Source organism: Budorcas taxicolor, chromosome 2 (genome assembly GCF_023091745.1).
Source record: "Budorcas taxicolor isolate Tak-1 chromosome 2, Takin1.1, whole genome shotgun sequence".
Taxonomy (NCBI): domain Eukaryota; kingdom Metazoa; phylum Chordata; class Mammalia; order Artiodactyla; family Bovidae; genus Budorcas; species Budorcas taxicolor.
Genome location: NC_068911.1, coordinates 2,567,349 through 2,584,507, shown reverse-complemented (window position 1 = coordinate 2,584,507; position 17,159 = coordinate 2,567,349). Strand labels below are relative to the sequence as shown.

Below are 17,159 nucleotides of genomic sequence, written 5' to 3'. Positions count from 1 at the left end.
TAAAGCGTAATTAAAAGCCTGGTAGGTTGTGGTTTGCTCCCGACGCTACTTTGGAGGGTTTGTGTACATACAGTGGCAGTGAGGTGTGGCGTCTGGGAAAAAAGCAATATATTAATTCTCAGATCAATAGTTTGTGAAATACCTTTCTGCTGTCCCAAGAGTGTGACAGTTTCCCTGATAAGGAATGATTCTCCGGGAGGTGAAGGCAGGTTTCTCTGGAGGAGACTGCTCTCTGGAGGGGAGGGGTGGGGGGAGGACAACAGCAAAGGAGAGGCCATTTAAGAGCTAGGGTCCCATCCTCCCCCGGGTTCCCTTTCTTAGTCCATTTTGCTCTCAGCACAACACAAATGTCTCAAACACAGCGTGGTGGCCAGAGCCGAGATCTGGCTCCAGGTAAAGCCCTTCTCTAATTTTTCCCGTTTCTGACCTCCTCTTGGGGCTCAGAAAACCCTGAAGCTGCCTCGTGCAGCTACAGCTTTTCAGGCAGGAGCTGAGAATTGGAGATGGGGACCGCTGGCAGACACACTGAGACCTGCTGCAGGAGACAGGGCTGCGAAAGGGGCCCAGCACACAGCCGGCAGACCTTCCGCGGAACAGAAGGAATTCCACGGCCTGCTTCTGACCACGCAGCTCTGACACGGGTCCCTGCTGGTCGCGGCCTTGCCATTTTGAAGAGGCTGGTTCAGGGTGAGCCCCTCTTAGAGAGAAGCCTCACACCTCCCCCTGGCAGCCCACAGGCAGCAGTTAACCAACCCCCGCTCCAGAGCTCCCGGTGGGATCAGGCTGGACTCCAGCTGGGACCACCTTCTTGTTCAGCACAAAGAGGGTGCAGGGGGGATGCTGAGAGGACCAGATGCCGGGCCGGGGCTGCCCTGCAAACCTGAGTGCCTCAGCCTGTCCCCGGGACAGGAGCTGAAGCCCTGGCTTCCCCAAGCTCATGGGTGCAGCAGATGGTGATTGAGAGCCTGCTACCACACACACACACAGACACACAGAGAGACACACACAGAGACACACTTACACACAGAGACATACACACAGAGACACACACAGACACACACACAGAGACACACAGACACACACACATTCACACACACAGACACACACACAGAGACACACACACACAGACATACACACACAGACACACACAGAGAGGCACACACAGACACATTCACACACAGACACACAGAGACACACACACACAGTCACACACAGACACACACACAGGGACACAGACACACACAGTCACACACACACAGACACACACAGTCACACACACACACAGACACACAGACACATTCACACACACAGAGACACACAGACACATGCACACACACACACAGACACACACACACAGTCACACACACAGACACACATTCACACACACAGAGACACACAGACACATGCACACACACACAGTCACACACACACAGACACACACACACAGAGACACACACAGACACACACAGTCACACACACAGACACACAGACACACACACACAGTCACACACACAGACACACACACAGACACACAGACACATTCACACACACAGAGACACACAGACACATGCACACACACAGACACACACACACACAGTCACACACACAGACACACACACAGACACACAGACACATTCACACACACAGAGACACACAGACACATGCACACACACACAGTCACACACACACAGACACACACACACAGAGACACACACAGACACACACAGTCACACACACAGACACACACACACACAGTCACACACACAGGCACACACACAGACACACAGACACATTCACACACACAGAGACACACAGACACATGCACACACACACACAGACACACACAGACACACTCACACACAGAGACACACACAGACACACACACAGACACACACACAGACACACACACAGACACACAGATACACACACAGACACAAACACATTCACACACACAGAGACACACACAGACACACACACACACAGTCACACACACCCAGACACACACACAGACACATTCACACACAGACACACTCACACAGACACACTCACACAGACACACTCACACACAAAGACATACAGAGACACAGAGACATACACAGACACACACACACAGACACACACAGACACATTCACACACATAGAGACACAAACACAGACACACACACAGACACACAGAGACACACACACAGACACACAGAGACACACACACACAGTCGCACACACACAGACACATTCACACACACAGACACACACTCACACACAGAGACACAGAGACACACTCACACACACACAGAGAAACACACACAGACACATTCACACACACACAGACACACTCATACACACAGTCACACACACCCAGACACACACACAGACACACTCACACACACAGACATACACAGACAAACACACACACATACACACATACACACACACACAGTCACACACAAACACACACACACACACGGACACAGACACACACGCGCAGAGACACACACACACACACAGACACATTCACACACACAGACAGACACACACAAACACAGACACACACAGGCACACACAGACACAGACACACACATAGAGATACACAGAGACACACTCACACACAGAGAGGCACACACAGACACATTCACACACAGAGACACACAGAGACACACACACACAGTCACACACAGACACACACACAGGCACACAGAGACACACACACACACAGTCACACACACAGACACACAGACACATTCACACACACAGAGACACACACAGACACATGCACACACACAGTCACACACACACAGACACATTCACACACACAGACACACACACAGACACTCACACAGAGACACACACAGACACACACACAGTCACACACACAGACACAGATACACACACAGACACACACACACAGAGGCACACAGAGACACACACACACAGTCACACACACCCAGACACACTCAGACACACACACACAGACACATTCACACACACAGACACACACACAGACACACAGAGACACACTCATACACACACAGTCACACACACACAGACACATTCACACACACAGACACACACAGACACATTCACACACACAGAGACACACACAGACACATTCACACACACAGAGACACACACAGACACACACAGACCCACACAGACCCACACACACAGAGACACACTCACACACAGAGACACACTCACAAACATACTCACACACACAGAGATACACAGACACATTCACACACAGAGAGACACACAGACACACAGACACACACACAGACACACTCACACACACACAGTCACACACACACAGACACACACAGACATTCACACACACAGACACACACACAGACACAGTCACACTTACACACACACAGAGACACACACACAGAGACACACAGACACACACACAGACACAGTCACACACACAGAGACACACACAGTCACAGACACACACACAGACACATTCACTAACAGAGACACACACAGACACACTCACACTCACAGACACACACAGACACACTCACACACAGAGACATACACAGAGACACACAGACACACACACACACAGTCACACACACCCAGACACACTCAGACACACACACACAGACACATTCACACACACAGACACACACACAGACACACAGAGACACACTCATACACACACAGTCACACACACACAGACACATTCACACACACAGACACACACAGACACATTCACACACACAGAGACACACACAGACACATTCACACACACAGAGACACACACAGACACACACAGACCCACACAGACCCACACACACAGAGACACACTCACACACAGAGACACACTCACAAACACACTCACACACACAGAGATACACAGACACATTCACACACAGAGAGACACACAGACACACAGACACACACACAGACACACACAGACACTCACACACACAGTCACACACACACAGACACACACAGACACACACACAGACACAGTCACACACACACACAGAGACACACACACAGAGACACACAGACACATTCACACACACAGAGACACACACAGTCACAGACACACACACAGACACATTCACTAACAGAGACACACACAGACACACTCACACTCACAGACACACACAGACACACTCACACACAGAGACATACACACACAGAGACACACAGAGAAACACACACACAGACAGACACACAGAGACACACTCACACACACACAGTCACACACACACAGTCACACACACACAGACACACAGACACATTCACACACAGAGAGACACACAGACACACACAGACACACTCACACACAGAGACACACAGACACACTCACACACACACAGTCACACACACACAGACACACACAGACATTCACACACACAGACACACACAGACACACACACAGACACAGTCACACTTACACACACACAGAGACACACACACAGAGACATACACAGACACATTCACACACACAGAGACACACACAGACACACACACACAGTCACAGACACACACACAGACACATTCACACAGATACACACAGACACACTCACACTCACAGACACACACACAGACACACTCACACACAGAGACATACACACACAGAGACACACAGAGAAACACACACAGACACACACAGAGACACACTCACACACACACAGTCACACACACACAGACACATTCACACACACAGAGACACACACAGACACACACACAGAGACACACAGACACACACACATACAGTCACACACACACAGACACACACACAGACATACAGACACACAGAGACACACAGAGACACACACACAGACACACACACAAACACACTCACACACAGAAACATACACACACAGAGACACACACACAGCCTGCTAACACACACACACACACACACACACACACGAGGCTGTTGGAACCCCCACAGAACCCACAGGGTCCTTGGGGCCGGGCAAGACCAGGGCGCACACTCACACTAGTCAAGAGAGAGGCAGCCCAGGAGCCCCGCAAGCCTGCCGCCAGCCCTGGGTTCCCGCAGAGGGAGAACGTCTTCCTCGTGGTCCCCAGGGCCTCCAGCCCCTTCCCACCCCCACCCTCCGGGACTTCCTGAGGGGAACACGGAGGGAGGGGCCGCCATAGGAGAAACTGAACGTGCTCATTCTGGAAAACCTGAAAGGACTGTTTCGTTACCCGACTGGGCGACATTTGAAGGCAGATAGAGCTAACGTTTCATTTGTCCTCCCGGAGGGCAGGCCCAGAAGGAAGACAGGGTGCCTTGTGTATACAGCAAAGGATTTCTCTACGTGACCCTGTGACCCCAGCAGGTGCTCAGGTCGGGATGACTTGGACGCAGGGAGAGACGGGAACTGAACGGCTTGGTTCCTCCCCACCTCTCCTGCCCCTGTTTCTTGTAGAAAGGATTTACTTTTATTACAGAAGAATTGCATGGCATGGAAATACACAGTTTCTGCTATAGAAGGATATCCAGAGAAGACCATTTTGATCCTCCTCACTCCTTCCTGATTCAGCCCCTTCGAAATGACCGTTTTTGACCAAACAAGACTTACAGATCCATCTGATGTCATGCTGTCTCCAATCCAGTAATTGCACAGTGCTTTCCAGTTCTTTGGAGAGCAAAGATCTGACCGAAAATTCAGATACATCCTGACACTTTTCTTTTAGGTCTCCTGGTGGCTCAGTGGTAAAGAATCTGTCTGCAATGCAGGACACCTGAGTTCGATCCCTGGGTCAGGAAGATCCCCTGGAGAAGGGAGTTGCTGCCCACGCAAGCATTCTTGCCTGGAGAATCCCACGGACAGAGGAGCCTGGGGAGCTACAGTCCACGGGGCCGAAAGAGAGTCGGACACGACTGAGCAACTAACACACACACTTAGCTGTTACTCTTCCTTTTCATTGCTTTTATGGGTTAATTTCACTCTTTCCTGGATCCCATGTCTTCCTCTTTCTTAGATTTCTTTTTCATTTCGTGGTATTAATAGTACCTTCTCAAGTCACTGCTTTTTCTCCCCCTGCCCCCACCCCCACACGCGTAGCCGCGCTCACCATCAACCACCCCCATCACAGCGGTACACGAACCTGCTTCAGCACATCGTAATCACCCAGGGCCCACGGCGCACATCCCTGTTCCCTCCTGGCAGTGTACACTCCGTGGGTGAGTGTGTTGATTTTTAAGTTTTCTTTCCTCTTCATCTATATACCTATATATTTACAAGTAAAACTATATGATATTGGGGATGTAACACAAAACAGTCTGGGGCTGGAGAAAAGGATGGTGGAGCAGAGATAAGATCGGTCATGAGCTGATAATTAAAACCGTCTTAGGGTTACATGAGACTTCATTATATCATGTTCTCTGTTTATTTTTGAGACTTCCTATAGAAAACAATCTTTTAATACTAAAAAAAAAAAGAGAAAGTGTTTCTGGAGAAGTGCTTGGGAGGTAGTTTTCCAAAGCCCCTGCATGTCTAAGAATGTGTTTATTTTGCTCTCACATTTGAGCGATGATTTGGTTGGATACAAGACTCTACATTTAAAGGAAGTTTCTCTGAGAACATTGAAGCATCCCTTCATTATCTCCTCGCTGGAAGGTTGCTGATGAGAACCCTGAGCCCCATCTGATCCTCAGCATCAGCGTGCTTTTTCCCCCCTCTCTCGTGGACTTCAGAATCTTCTCATTATCCATCCTCTCCTTTTCCTTCCTGAAATTTCATGAGGCTGTATCTAGAAGCGGATGTTTTTACTCATCACATTGGTTCTCGCCGGACTCTCATTGTGCAGAAGGAGGTCACTCTTCAGCTCCGGCAAGCATCATCATCATTTCATGGCCAGCTCCTCCCTCCAGCTTCTCTTTTCCTGCCTGCAGCGCTCTCCAAGTGGACAAGAATCTTCTCGAGTTGCTCATTTATGTCTCAGCTCTTCTGATTCCCTTTTCCCGTCACGATGGGCTTCCTTCGTTTTGGCCTCCAGCCTAGGAGACACACTGTGCAGACACCTTCTTTCAGCTCTTCGATTAGATTTCATTCATTTATCCTTTTGGCAATTGTATTTTTAATTTCCATGACCTGTCCTTTCTTCAGGCAGCCCATTTCATAGCAATCTGATCCTATTTCACGGGTGTGATTTCTGCTCGCCTCTCTCTGAGGAAACTCATTCAGGGTTTCTTGGGTCACTATGCTGATTCCTCCCTGGCTCTCCCCACTTCTCCGCCCACAGTAGACAGTTGTCCTATTTGTTCAGCGAGGTCCCTCACTCTCGAGCTGCTGATTTCTGCCTGTGTCTTCGAAGGCCCAGGGTGACTGCTGTTTCCCAACCTCCCCATCGAGAGCCTGGCTGGGCTCTCAGGGCAGACGTGGTGCCCAGCAGACTGCCCTTCCTCCGGGTCAGCGCCTCAGAAAGTCTGGCCCATGGACCCGTGTCCTCCCGTGCACCAGTCCTTGACAAGCAAGATAAGAACAGAAATCAAGGCTGAGTACTTAGAAACCTTTACAGCTTTTTAACATTTCTACAATGACCAAGTGTGATCAGCGGGCCTGTATCTTGAGAGTCTTTTTTTTTTTTTAATCCATTCTCTAAATTCATTATTGTTATATTACACAGAAGTATCAGTGTGTAACAGATCAGAAACTTTGTTTAAGGCTGGGGGGTGAGATGTCTTTCACTATAGATAGTTCAGAAGGCACCACCTGGGGGGCTTCCCAGGTGGTGCTAAAGGACCCTCCTACCAGTGCAGGACATAAGAGACAGGGGTTGGATCCCTGGTTTGGGAAGATCCCCTGGAGGAAGGCATGGCGACCCACTCCAGTACTGTTGCCTGGGAAATCCCATGGACAGAGGAGCCTGGTGGGCTACAGTCCATAGGATCACAACGAGCCAAACACGCCTGAAGCAACTTAGCACGCACCCATGCAGGGGGCCCAGGCAGGGAGAAGTCCAGGCAGGCTGCCCCTCGGATACGTGTCCCATGGGGAAGGGTCTCCTTGGGCCGCTGCCCCCATTCCAAGAGCCCTTGACCCTCTGAGCAAGTTTCCTTGGACATATTCCTCTGGCTTCACCTGGGGGAAGGTGCACAGGGGGAGGCCAGAGGCGGAGTGAGCAGGGAGCTCAACATTCAGCAGTTTCATCCAACGTCACGCAGTGTCTGCACCTCCATCCACCCCCCTACCCTCAAGCCTGCCGGATCTGCAGGGCTCCCATGAGAGGTCCACTCCCGTCTTTGCTGCCTCCGTCCCCCTGCCCACTCCGAGCTGGGGCTTCGGTTCACCTGCCTCCTACTCACCAGTCCTGGCACCTCTCTATAAGGCCATCACCTGTGGGTCTTTGCTGTCATTCCTGCAGGTTTCCAAAAGAGGAGGTGAGTGTTGGCATTTAGTTTGCATTGAGTCTTGAACCAGAGTCCTTCAAAGACGTTTGAATTGCCTTCATCCTGGGGTCACAGAGGACTCAGGTTTTTCAATGGCATGACTGGGCAGGAGGGAACTTTCTGGGGGACGCGAGTGGTCTACCTTGTATCTGTGCTGTCCCATAAAAAAAGGAATGCGGTATTTTAAATTTCTAGTAGCAACCTTAAAAAGATATGTGAAATTCATTTTAATAATGTATTTTATTAAACCCAACTTGTCCAGAATATTATCATTTCAACAGGCAATCAGTATCGAAATTAGGAGTGAGATGTTTGGCATTTGTTTTCACACACCATGTCTTCAGGCTGGTGTAGGTTTACACTTAAGAGTACCAAGTTTTCCTGGAAAATACTTTGCATGTATTTAGCTTTTGTAAAATTTGCAGTTGGAAAAGTAGATGAATATTCTCAAGTTGCTCCCAACATACTTACAAGTTTTCCAGTGACAGAATCAAGTATCTGCTTGTTCAGTTCAGTTCAGTTCAGTCGCTCAGTTGTGTCCGACTCTGCAACCCCATGAATCGCAGCATGCCAGGCCTCCCTGTCCATCTCCCGGAGTTCACTCAAACTCATGTCCATCAAGTCAGTGATGCCATCCAGCCATCTCATCCTCTGTCGTTCCCTTCTCCTCCTGCCCCCAATCCCTCCCACCATCAGGGTCTTTTCCAATGAGTCACCTCTTTGCATGAGGTGGCCAAAGTACTGGAGCTTCAGCTTTAGCATCAGTCCTTCTTAAGAATACCCAAGACTGATCTCCTTCAGAATGGACTGGTTGGATCTCCTTGCAGTCCAAGGGACTCTCAAGAGTCTTCTCCAACACCACAGTTCAAAAGCATCAATTCTTCGGCGCTCAGCTGTCTTCAGAGTCCAACTCTCACATCCATACATGACCACAGGAAAAACTATAGCCTTGACTAGACGGACCTTTGTTGGCAAAGTAATGTCTCTGCTTTTCAATATGCTATCTAGGCTGGTCATAACTTTCCTTTCAAGGAGTGAGTGTCTTTTAATTTCATGGCTGCAGTCACCATCTGCAGTGATTATGGAGCCCCCAAAAATAAAGTCTGACACTGTTTCCACTGTCTCCCCATCTATTTCCCATGAAGTGATGGGACCAGATGCCATGATCTTTGTTTTCTGAATGTTGAGTTTTAAGCCAACTTTTTCACTCTCCACTTTCACTTTCATCAAGAGGCTTTTTAGTTCCTCTTCACTTTCTGCCATAAGGGTGGTTTCATCTGCATGTCTGAGATTATTGATATTTCTTCCAGTAATCTAGATTCCAGTTTGTGCTTCATCCAGCCCAACGTTTCTCATGATGTACTCTGTATATAAGTTAAATAAGCAGGGTGACAATACACAGCCTTGACGTACTCCTTTTCCTATTTGGGACCAGTCTGTTGTTCCATGTCCAGTTCTAACTGTTGCTTCCTGACCTGCCTACAGATTTCTCAAGAGGCAGGTCAGGTGGTCTGGTATTCCCATCTCTTTCAGAATTTTCCACAGTTTATTGTGATCCACACAGTCGAAGACTTTGGCATAGTCAATAAAGCAGAAATTGATGTTTTTCTGGAACTCTCTTGCTTTTTCCATGATCCAGCGGATGCTGGCAATTTGATCTCTGGTTCCTCTGCCTTTTCTACAACCAGCTTGAACATCAGGAAGTTCACGGTTCACGTATTGCTGAAACCTGGCTTGGAGAATTTTGAGCATTACTTTACTAGCATGTGAGATGAGTGCAATTGTGCAGTAGTTTGAGCATTCTCTGGCATTGCCTTTCTTTGGGATTGGAATGAAAACTGGCCTTTTCCAGTCCTGTGGCCACTGCTGAGTTTTCCAAATTTGCTGACATATTGAGTGCAGCACTTTCACAGCATCATCTTTCAGGATTTGAAATAGCTCCACTGGAATTCCATCACCTCCACTAGCTTTGTTCGTAGTGATGCTTTCTAAGGCCCACTTGACTTCACATTCCAGGATGTCTGGCTCTAGGTGAGTGATCACACCATCGTGATTATCCGGGTCATGAAGATCTTTTTTGTACAGTTCTTCTGTGTATTCTTGCCACCTCTTCTTAATATCTTCTGCTTCTGTTAGGTCCATACCATTTCTGTCCTTTATCGAGCCCATCTTTGTATGAAAAGTTTCCTTGGTATCTTTAATTTTCTTGAAGAGATCTCTAGTCTTTCCCATTCTGTTCTTTTCCTCTATTTCTTTGCATTGATTGATGGGGAAGGCTTTCTTATCTCTCCTTGCTATTCTTTGGAACTCTGCATTCAGATGCTTATATCTTTCCTTTTCTCCTTTGCTTTTCGCTTCTCTTCTTTTCACACCTATTTTAAGGCCTCCCCAGAAAGCCATTTTGCTTTTTTGCATTTCTTTTCCATGGGGATGGTCTTGATCCCTGTCTCCTGTACAATGTCACGAACCTCATTCCATAGTTCATCAGGCACTCTATCTATCAGATCTAGGCCCTTAAATCTATTTCTCACTTCCACTGTATAATCATAAGGGATTTGATTTAGGTCATACCTGAATGGTCTAATGGTTTTCCCTACTTTCTTCAATTTAAGTGTGAATTTGGCAATAAGGAGTTCATGATCTGAGCCACAGTCAGCTCCTGGTCTTGTTTTTTCTGACTGTATAGAGCTTCTCCATCTTTGGCTGCAAAGAATATAATCAATCTGGTTTTGGTGTTGACCATCTGGTGATGTCCATGTATAGAGTCTTCTCTTAGATTTTAATTAAAAGTCAATGGAACTTAAAATCTGGTTCCTTATTCACAGCAGCCACATGTCAAGCCCATGTCAAGCCCATGTCACCGGCCCAGTGTGGGTGGTGGCCGCCATGCTGGGTCACACGATTCTGTGTCTTCACAGGGTCACACGGTGTAGGCTGCTGCTTTGTCGCTCCCGTCATGCGACCCCATGGACTGCAGCCCACCAGGCTCTTCTGTCCATGGGATTCTTCAGGCAAGAATACTGGAGTAGGTTGCCATGCCCTCCTCCAGGGGACCTTCCCCACCCAGGGACTGAACCCAGGTCTCCCACATCTCCTGCATCTCCCACGCTGCAGGCGGGTTCTTTACAGCTGAGCCACCAGGGAAGCCCTCCATGGTGTACACATTTGTCAAAACTCATCACATGACACTGTTAAAGCCTGTATGTAAATTTTACCTAAAAACTATCTGGCTAATGATATGCCTGATGAAATATTTAAAGGTGAAATATGTTGATGTCATCAAATTTTGAAATGCATTAAGAAAAACGACTGATGCCTAGAGGAATAGATGGGTTCAGTTCAGTTCAGTTGCTCAGTTGTGTCTGACTCTTTGCGACCCCATGAATCGCAGCACACCAGGCCTCCCTGTCCATCACCATCTCCCGGAGTTCACTCAGACTCACATCCATTGAGTCCGTGATGCCATCCAGCCATCTCATCCTGGGTCGTCCCCTTCTCCTCCTGCCCCCAATCCCTCCCAGCATCAGACTCTTTTCCAATGAGTCAACTCTTCACATGAGGTGGCCAAAGTACTGGAGCTTCAGCTTTAGCATCATTCCTTCCAAAGAAATCCCAAGGCTGATCTCCTTCAGAATGGACTGGTTGGATCTCCTTGCAGTCCAAGGGACTCTCAAGAGTCTTCTCCAACACCACAGTTCAAAAGCATCAATTCTTCGGCACTCAGCTTTCTTCACAGTCCAACTCTCACATCCATACATGACCACAGGAAAAACTATAGCCTTGACTAAATGGACCTTAGTCGGCAAAGTAATGTCTCTGCTTTTGAATATACTATCTAGGTTGATTATAACTTTTCTTCCAAGGAGTAAGCGTCTTTTAATTTCATGGCTGCAGTCACCATCTGCAGTGATTTTGGAGCCCCCCAAAATAAAGTCTGACACTGTTTCCACTGTTTCCCATCTATTTCCCATGAAGTGATGGGACCAGATGCCATGATCTTCATTTTCTGAATGTTGAGTTTTAAGCCAACTTTTTCGCTCTCCTCTTTCACTTTCATCAAGAGGCTTTTTAGTTCCTCTTCACTTTCTGCCATAAGGGTGGTGTCATCTGCATATCTGAGGTTATTATTTCTCCCGGCAATCTTGATTCCAGCTTGTGTTTCCTCCAGCCCAGCGTTTCTCATGATGTACTCTGCATATAAGTTAAATAAGCAGGGTGACAATACACAGCCTTGACGTACTCCTTTTCCTATTTGGGACCAGTCTGTTGTTCCATGTCCAGTTCTAACTGTTGCTTCCTGACCTGCATACAGATTTCTCAAGAGGCAGGTCAGGTGGTCTGGTATTCCCATCTCTTTCACAATTTTCCACAGTTTATTGTGATCCACATAGTCAAAGGCATGGAAAAGCAAACATAGCAAAACGTTCATTACAGAGTCCGGTGGTGGGACAAATGGAGTTCACTGGACAACTCTTCTAACTTTTATGAGTGTTTAAAAAGTCTAATGAAGTGTTGGGAGACAGAAAGACACAACATGTCTTCAACGAGCCATACCTACATGTAATCCCATCACTGAATCTGAAACGCATGATATTGACAAAAAGAAGCCAGATTCGGAAGAGAATCTATGAATGGCCCCATATATTATATGAAATGTTTGGACTTCAGAGGCAAAGGATTTGCTTGAGGTCAGAATGTAGTTTATTCTTGGTAGAAGGGGGCTGACAACTGGGAGGTGTGTAAGGAGGGCTTCCGGGGTGCAGACAAAGTTCTATCTTTTGTTAACTTGAGTGTGTTCACTTCATAAAAATTCATCATGCTTTTTGCACAATTTTTGCAGTTTTTGTTGATTTAAGGCCCACCTGCTCTTGATATCCTGCATGAGGAAAACCAATGTTCCTCTTTGAAACCACACACCCTGATTTAAAGGTTCACCAAGAGCAAGAGAGATTCTACCCTGGTCTCCGGCAGGTCACTGGGGACCAAGGACCAGGATGCTGGCAGCACTGTTCTGTATTTTAGGAACTTTCTCTCTGCGGTTCCTGATGACTTTGTAACATGCCGTGCAGAAAGCAAACTTATGTCTGCCTTCCTGCCCGGTCCATGCGCATCCATCAGCTGCATTCCTCAAGCCCGCCACGACTCCGCTTTCTCCTGGGCTTGGCCCACGACTCCGCGTTCTCCTGTGCTTAGACCACGACTCTGCGTTCTCCCGTGTTGGGACCACCGCGGCATTCTTTCTTCCTACTTAGTTGCTTCATTTCTTGAGTGCCCTTCCCTCCAGGAGCTCCAGGAACTTTACTCAGAGAACTTAAAACACTTAGAACAGGACAGAAAGTTCTCCAGCTGTATCCGCAGGGAATCAGATGGTGGGGGGAGGGAGAGAAGGGAGGGGTAAACTGAGGCAGCGGAGGGCGAGCTGGGGAAACTGCAGCATCCGCCGTGGGCAGACTAGAACCCAGAGCTCTCCGGATTGTGCCGGGTTTGCCCAGATTCTTAAGTTCACGATTCAGAAACACCCTTGGGTGGGAGAGCAGCAGACCCAGGGGGCCTGTGTCACAGCTCTGGGGGTAAATGATTAAACCGGTGACATCCAGAAGTCACAGTTTCCCCTCCAGGTGTTGGGTGTGCGAGCAAGAGTGGGGGATGGGCGGGCGGAGGGCGGACTCCGCCACCAGCCAGTGTCCAGGCGGGGTGGCTGTGTGCCGACCGGCCGGCAGGCCCCAGGAAGCTTCCAGAACTCCGGCTGAGGGAGGAAGGGCCCCGGCGGTGCCCTGCTCCCCACTCTTCCGTGGGACCAGCCCTCCCTTCCCCACCCCAGATCGCAGCGATGCCTCTGGGAGGTCTTCGGAAGGGGCCTGTCGCCTGGACCGCCCGCCTTGAGCCCCGACATCCTCCACGGGGCGTCCCTTCCCACGGCCGCTCCTGGGCTCCGGGCCGGGGTCGGCAGCCTTGGGGTCGCGGCTGTGTGGGGGCTGAGGCCCAGGCGGCGGTCCAGCCTCTCCGACCGGGGTGGAGGGGACAGGGCCGCCCCAGACCTGCGGGGGGGCGGGTGCGGGGGTCTCCTGGCAGCCCCCGGGGCCCAGGGCCCACCCAGCGCACCCCCTCGCGCCCTCCTAGCCCGGCGGCACCCAGGCCCCGCCCCTCCCCCTCTTCCTTATCTCTTTTCTAACCTTTTGCATTTTTTTTAGTCTCATTTCCTGTCGGGTTTTGCATTTCCCTCCCCCTTCCAGCCTATGACACACTTTCTCTCCTTTTTTCTCCCTCTTGCGTCCCTTGGCCTCCGAACTCCTGCCTGGGTGGCGCGCAGCACCCCCTTGGCCCTGCAGCCCCTGGGCCGGCTGCGCCCCTCGGACGGTCCGGGCGGCGGGGCCCGGGGCCCCGGGAGGAAGCCGGCGGCCTGCGCGGAGGAGGCGCCGCGGCTGGCAGAGCATGAGCGGCCCAGGTAGGCGCGGCGGACGCGGGGGTGGGGACCCGGGCTGGGGACGGGGCGGAGGGGGGGGGCCGGGAGCCACCCTGGGGCGGCGGCCGGTCCAGGTCGGGGGCGCTGTCGAGGTGGGGGGGGCGCCGCGGGGGTCCGGAGTGGCTCGCCTTCTCACCCCTCTGCTCCACCTCCCTCCGCCCTCCGAAACCTTTTCTTTCTTCCACTTTATCTGGCCTCTGGGTTTCTCTGGACCGTCGGTCTCTGACTGGCCCCGCCTGGCGACGTCCCCCCACCCCCCGCCCCGGCCCCCGCCCCTCCAGATGAAAGTGGTCGGGGGCATTGGGCTGGCCGGGCGCCCTGGGGGCCCCAGAGGGAGGAAAAGCCTTTTCTAAGGCCTTAAAGGACAGGAAGTCTCCAGACCACAGCCAGGCCTGACTCGCAGGCTCCTGAGAAGGTGGGGCCCCGGGGAGGGGAGCGCGGGGAGCGAGGTGGGGCCCAGGCGCCCCCGCAGAGCCAGGATGGGTCCCTGGAGGCCTCGCGCCTGGAGTACCCGCCCCCCGGACACCGACCGCCCCAGGGCGCTGAGCGGGCTGGAAAGCCGCCCCGCATCACCCCTCAGATCCCCGCCCGCCAGGGTGTTCCGAACCCTCCCTGGCGGGGAGAAGGGTTCTCTGGGGGAGACAGTTTTGGCGCAGGGAGCGGAGCCTGCTTGCGTGCGTCTGGGCTCCCAGCTTCCTGACACCTGCTGGGCGAAGTGTGAGCAGGGGGCGGTTGGCTCAGACCTGGTCTTGGACCAAACCCATCTCTGCCCAGCCTCTGATCTGTAGTAGGAAAAGACCCCTCCTAACGTTTGCCGCCTCTCCTGAAGGTGTAAGGCTGCTGCCCCTGCCCAGGAAGGAAAGACACACTGGTCCAGCCCCAGACAGTTAGTGGGCGCCTCCCCTGTGGCTAATGAGCACCCAAAATCTCAAGCCCTGGGTTAATGCTGGGGCAGGAATTTAGCTAAAATGCTGCCCTCTGTCTTTGCCCCGAGTCTGCACTTCCCTCCACCCCCAAGGCCAGGTAAAGAAGCGACGGTCGCAGTTTGGGCTGTGGGCCTGGCTGACCAGCGGGCAAAGGGAGCCTGGGACTCAGCCTCCCCCATCCCGGGCAAAATGGTTTGGATGTCTGTGCGTTTTAATTAGCACCCGGATCAAAAAGGAAGTCTGGTGGCCCCCCAGCCCCGAGCCTGTTCCTTTGTGTGATTTTTTTTTTAATTGTGGTAAAATACTCATGACAGGAACTTTGCAGTCTTAACCACTTTTAAGTACAGTTCAAGGGTAATAAGTGCCTTCACACTGTGGTACAGCCATCACCACCATCATATCCAGAACTTTCCATCTTCCCAAACTGACTCTGGTCCCTTTAAACACGAATCCCCCATCGCCTTCCTCCAGCCCCAGGTACCCACCCTTCTACTTCCGGCCTCTCTGAATCTGACTCCTGGGGGGCTGGGGGCTCCATGTAAGTGGAGTCCCACAGTGTTTGTCCTTTAGTTCACTGAGCATCATTCCTTAAGGTTCCTCTATGTGGTAGCAGGTGTCAGAGTTTCTTTCCTTCTTGCTGCTAAGCCGCTTCAGTTGTGTCCGACCCTGTGTGACCCCATAGACGGCAGCCCATCAGGCTCCTCTGTCCCTGGAATTCTCCAGGCAAGAACACTGGAGTTGGTTGCCATTTCCTTCTCCAATGCATGGAAGTTTAAAGTGAAAGGGAAGTCGCTTAGTCATGTCCGACTCTTAGCGACCCCATGGACTGCAGCCCACCAGGCTCTTCAGTCCATGGAAGTTTCCAGGCAACAGTATTGGAGTGGGTTGCCAGTGCCTTCTCCGTCTTTCCTTCTTAAGGCTGAATAATACTCCATAGTAGGCACGGACCCCGTGTTGTTTATCCATGAATCCTTTACGTGATCTTTTAAAACGACTTGTAATGGCCCTGGATTGAATCAGTCAGTGGGCACCTTTCGGGACACAGCAGAAGCAAGGTGGAACCCAGATGTCCGTCTCTAAGTAGTTCAGGCCATATGGTTGTGTTGCCGTGCCCAGGGGCTGGTGGGGACTCAGACTAGAGGGTGGTGGGTGGCGGAGGTCGAGCCTGGGGCCCCCCTGGGAATCAGTGGAAGGTTCAGGCCGAGACAGCACTGGTGGGTCCCGACTCCCTTGTCCACCTTCCGACATGCGTTTCTCCACCCTCCCGATGGAAGCCTTGCTTTGCGGGACTGGAGGCTGTTTCTGGCTCGGTGATCATGGCGCTTCATGCATGAAAAGCCACATCGAGTCCAGTGTTCAGATGATTATGATGAAAAGGGGCCCAAGGCTAATAAACGGAGCTCCT

At 50.8% G+C, this 17,159-nt stretch overlaps 1 protein-coding gene across 1 annotated transcript in view; it reads left to right on the top strand.

The window, feature by feature from the left end:
* Positions 1 to 14,601: 14,601 nt before the first annotated feature.
* Positions 14,602 to 17,159, top strand: part of CARD11 (caspase recruitment domain family member 11) — a 102,596-nt gene continuing 100,038 nt past the window's right edge. The window contains 2 exon segments of the mRNA XM_052656179.1: positions 14,602 to 14,742; positions 14,744 to 14,810. Of these exon segments, the coding sequence (XP_052512139.1) occupies positions 14,602 to 14,742; positions 14,744 to 14,810 (208 nt within the window).